This window comes from Impatiens glandulifera, unplaced genomic scaffold (genome assembly GCF_907164915.1).
Source record: "Impatiens glandulifera unplaced genomic scaffold, dImpGla2.1, whole genome shotgun sequence".
NCBI lineage: Eukaryota > Viridiplantae > Streptophyta > Magnoliopsida > Ericales > Balsaminaceae > Impatiens > Impatiens glandulifera.
The window spans coordinates 26,135-29,148 of NW_025919125.1; the positions used below are offsets into that span (position 1 = coordinate 26,135).

At 44.3% G+C, this 3,014-nt stretch overlaps 1 protein-coding gene across 1 annotated transcript; it reads left to right on the forward strand.

The window, feature by feature from the left end:
- Positions 1-525: 525 nt before the first annotated feature.
- On the forward strand, positions 526-2,778 carry LOC124917477 (cytoskeleton-associated protein 2-like). The gene is made up of 4 exons (XM_047457897.1): positions 526-676; positions 1,217-1,623; positions 1,714-1,732; positions 2,015-2,778. The coding sequence occupies exons 1-4, from the start codon at positions 526-528 to the stop codon at positions 2,776-2,778; spliced, it is 1,341 nt and encodes a 446-aa protein (XP_047313853.1).
- The last annotated feature ends 236 nt before the right edge of the window (positions 2,779-3,014 follow it).

Consider the following 3,014-nt stretch of genomic DNA (forward strand, 5'->3'; position numbering starts at 1 on the left):
TATAACTCCTCACGATCTTCATCCTCTTCATTGAGATATTTTACCATGGAATCAGATAAAGCACATTTCAAATACATCTTGCTGGTCGATTTCAATGATATCAAAGAACACACTACAGAAGAACACAAAGTAGTGCTCCAATCCGTGAGGGATTCTGGGATGGAAACTTATCTTTCTGGTTCATTCTTCGTCCACCAGTCGGAAGTTGAAGAGTTATTAGGAAAGGCGATTCTGACGAAGAGAACCATTTCCGCCACCGTGTGCGGCAAGGCCGACGATATAACAAAAGAAACCTTTTCGGAAGCTCTCGGTTTGCCGAACACCGGGAGAGATTTCAAAACAAGTTTATCGGAAGCAGAATCTAACGCTGTCCGGCTAGCCATTTAAGTGATGAAACTGATCTAGTGTCTCACTCCGGCCGGAAGAACAAACTCAAGCCAGAGTTCAGATGGCTGGTGGACATCATATCCAGACTCCTTCAAGGAAAAGGAGGAAAATTTGATAAAATTGAAGCTGCAAATGCGTATGGCAATTGTCCGCAGTGACAAAATTGACTGGGGAAGCGTCCTATTGGAACAATTTTGCCAGATGGTGGCCAAAACGAACGGTCGGGTTCAAGCCTATGCCATTCAGATTGGGAAGATTCTGCGTTTTCTTCACGTCGAAATCGGAGAAGGTACACCTCTTTCCTCCTCCAACATTTTAACTTCGGAATATATGAGTAAGAGAACGGTTAAGCCGGCCAAGCCGAGAGTTACATGGGCCAAAACAACATAGGAATCCGAACCGACTGCATCGGTTGGTGAGAGCTCCAAAGAAGCCGATCCAAAGGGAAAGGCTAAACAAATTGAAGTTCCGCAGAAAAAGGGAAGGGTAAAGAAATCAGCAAAGAAAAGCAGTAAGAAACCGGTAGATTCCGAGAAAACTCTATCTTCGGAAAAACCACCCAAGCCGACTGATCAACTACTTCAACCAATCCCACTCAACACAGTCCATCCAAACTTGGCCGAACCAATTTAATCAAGGCAAACCGAATCCTCGGGGAGTCAAGAAACTCTGTCCAAGTCAAAGAAGATTCCGGCTACAGAGGTTAGTATTCACTCTTAAAGCTCTAAGTCTTCGACCAAAAACCATGATGATGTAATCGTCGATATCGGACTGAGAACCTCGGAGGTAATTGAGAACGTGGTTCAAAATTTCAATCGTGAAACTGAAGACGATGTGCCGAGTATTCTGCAGAACACTGATCAGGTTGGAGCAACCGGTCAGACTACAGCCAACTTGGCCAAAGAAGCGGTCAACACTGAAAACATCATTCCTCCGACGCGGGAGGGACACAACGAAGAAAGTGAACCATCCGGTTCGGTTGGGGACAAATCTGTTCCAACCGGATCAAACTCTAAAGCGGCCCAAGATGGGCCATCCAATCCATCCAATACACCTGAAGGTCCATCTCAGGTTTCCAAAGGAAAAGAAGTAATGATCGAAGACACTCCGGTGCAAGAGTTCACACTAGACGCTGAAGTACCCATTTCAGAAGAAGAGGAGGAAGCAATATTCCAAGAGTTCATTCGGGACATGAATATGGAGGCTGACGAAATAGTCGGCCCGTATCACTTATGGGTTCGACTAAGATGTGAAACAAAGCTCTCTGACATGATCCCCAACTTCAATGGAAATGAATATTGGTCGAAACTTTTGCATTTAAAATAGGAGGCTCTCAAACTCACAGGTATTGAAGTCATACAAGCTGCATATGCCAAAACAGAGACGATGGAAGAATACTTCAAGCTATAGGCGGTAGATGACGCATTGAAGAAAGCGGATGGAGAAGAACTAACTCCGATGGAACTAAAAATGTTTAAGCGGTTATAAAAAGTAAGGGATGATCTTATCATCAATGTTAACCGGCTAGAGGCAGAATGGGGAGAAACCTGTAAACCGCTTCTTCTACATGCCGATCAGTTTCAAAGTAGACCAATTTTCAGAATCGGTGAATCTTCCAAATCGGCAGGGAACGGGCAAGAGGGACCTCAGCCGCATGAAACTGAAAACGAGGATAACTGGGGCAAATCTCCATCTCAGACTGATCAGAATCTGGGACTTGAGCAAATAAAAGGGGTTATTGTCGATACAATCACCTCCTCACTTAACGAATACAGCATAGCTACGGACGCCAAAATTTCAACCATACAAGCCGATCTAGTCGAACCAGTTCGGGCATCCATTCACGCTGAAATAGTTGAAACAGTTCAAACATCCATCAAGACAACGATTGATAAATCAGTTGAAATGGCAACTGCACTGCTTCTTGAGATGATGCAAGCGATGGCAGCTCAGATTGAGGAGCTGACTAAGCTGCAAGCGGCTAGAACTCAAGAGAAGATTCGTTTAGATGCCGAAACAGCTCGCCGAATTCATACCGAAGAGGAAGACATGGAACGGTTGAGAAAGGAAACGGAAGACAATGACTTAATGCTAGCCAAGAAACTCGCTGAGGAAGAAAAAGCCGCTCAACCGGAACCCACGGCAATACAAGCTCCGCACTCAATGTTAACTAGGAAGAAGGGTAAAAGAAAGCAGATTGCGAGTTTGATAAAACAGGTGGAACGAAGCGGCATTGAAGATCATCAACCAGTTGGTCAGTCCGAGGAACCTGTTGATGAAGAAGAAGAAGATGATGGACAACTCAACCTGAGGAAGAAGAAAGTAGTTGAGTCATCAATCGCATCACCAAGCCTTGGACCGAATAACTACTCAATCATCTCAACCACCTAAACCAGCAGGCGGTGTCTTCCGGTTCAACCAACGTAATCCCGGTACATCAAGTGTCTTTACCGGATGGTGCATTGACGTAGACAAAAGAGAAAGAGAATGGAGGGAAGAGGAAGATAAGCGGAAGGAAAAGGAAAAGGGGGATCATCCAATCCTTAGCTTATTTTCTAATGAACTTACTTATGTTACTTATCAATGTTTTATTTCAGAACATAGTTATTTTTCTTAAGATCTCACAT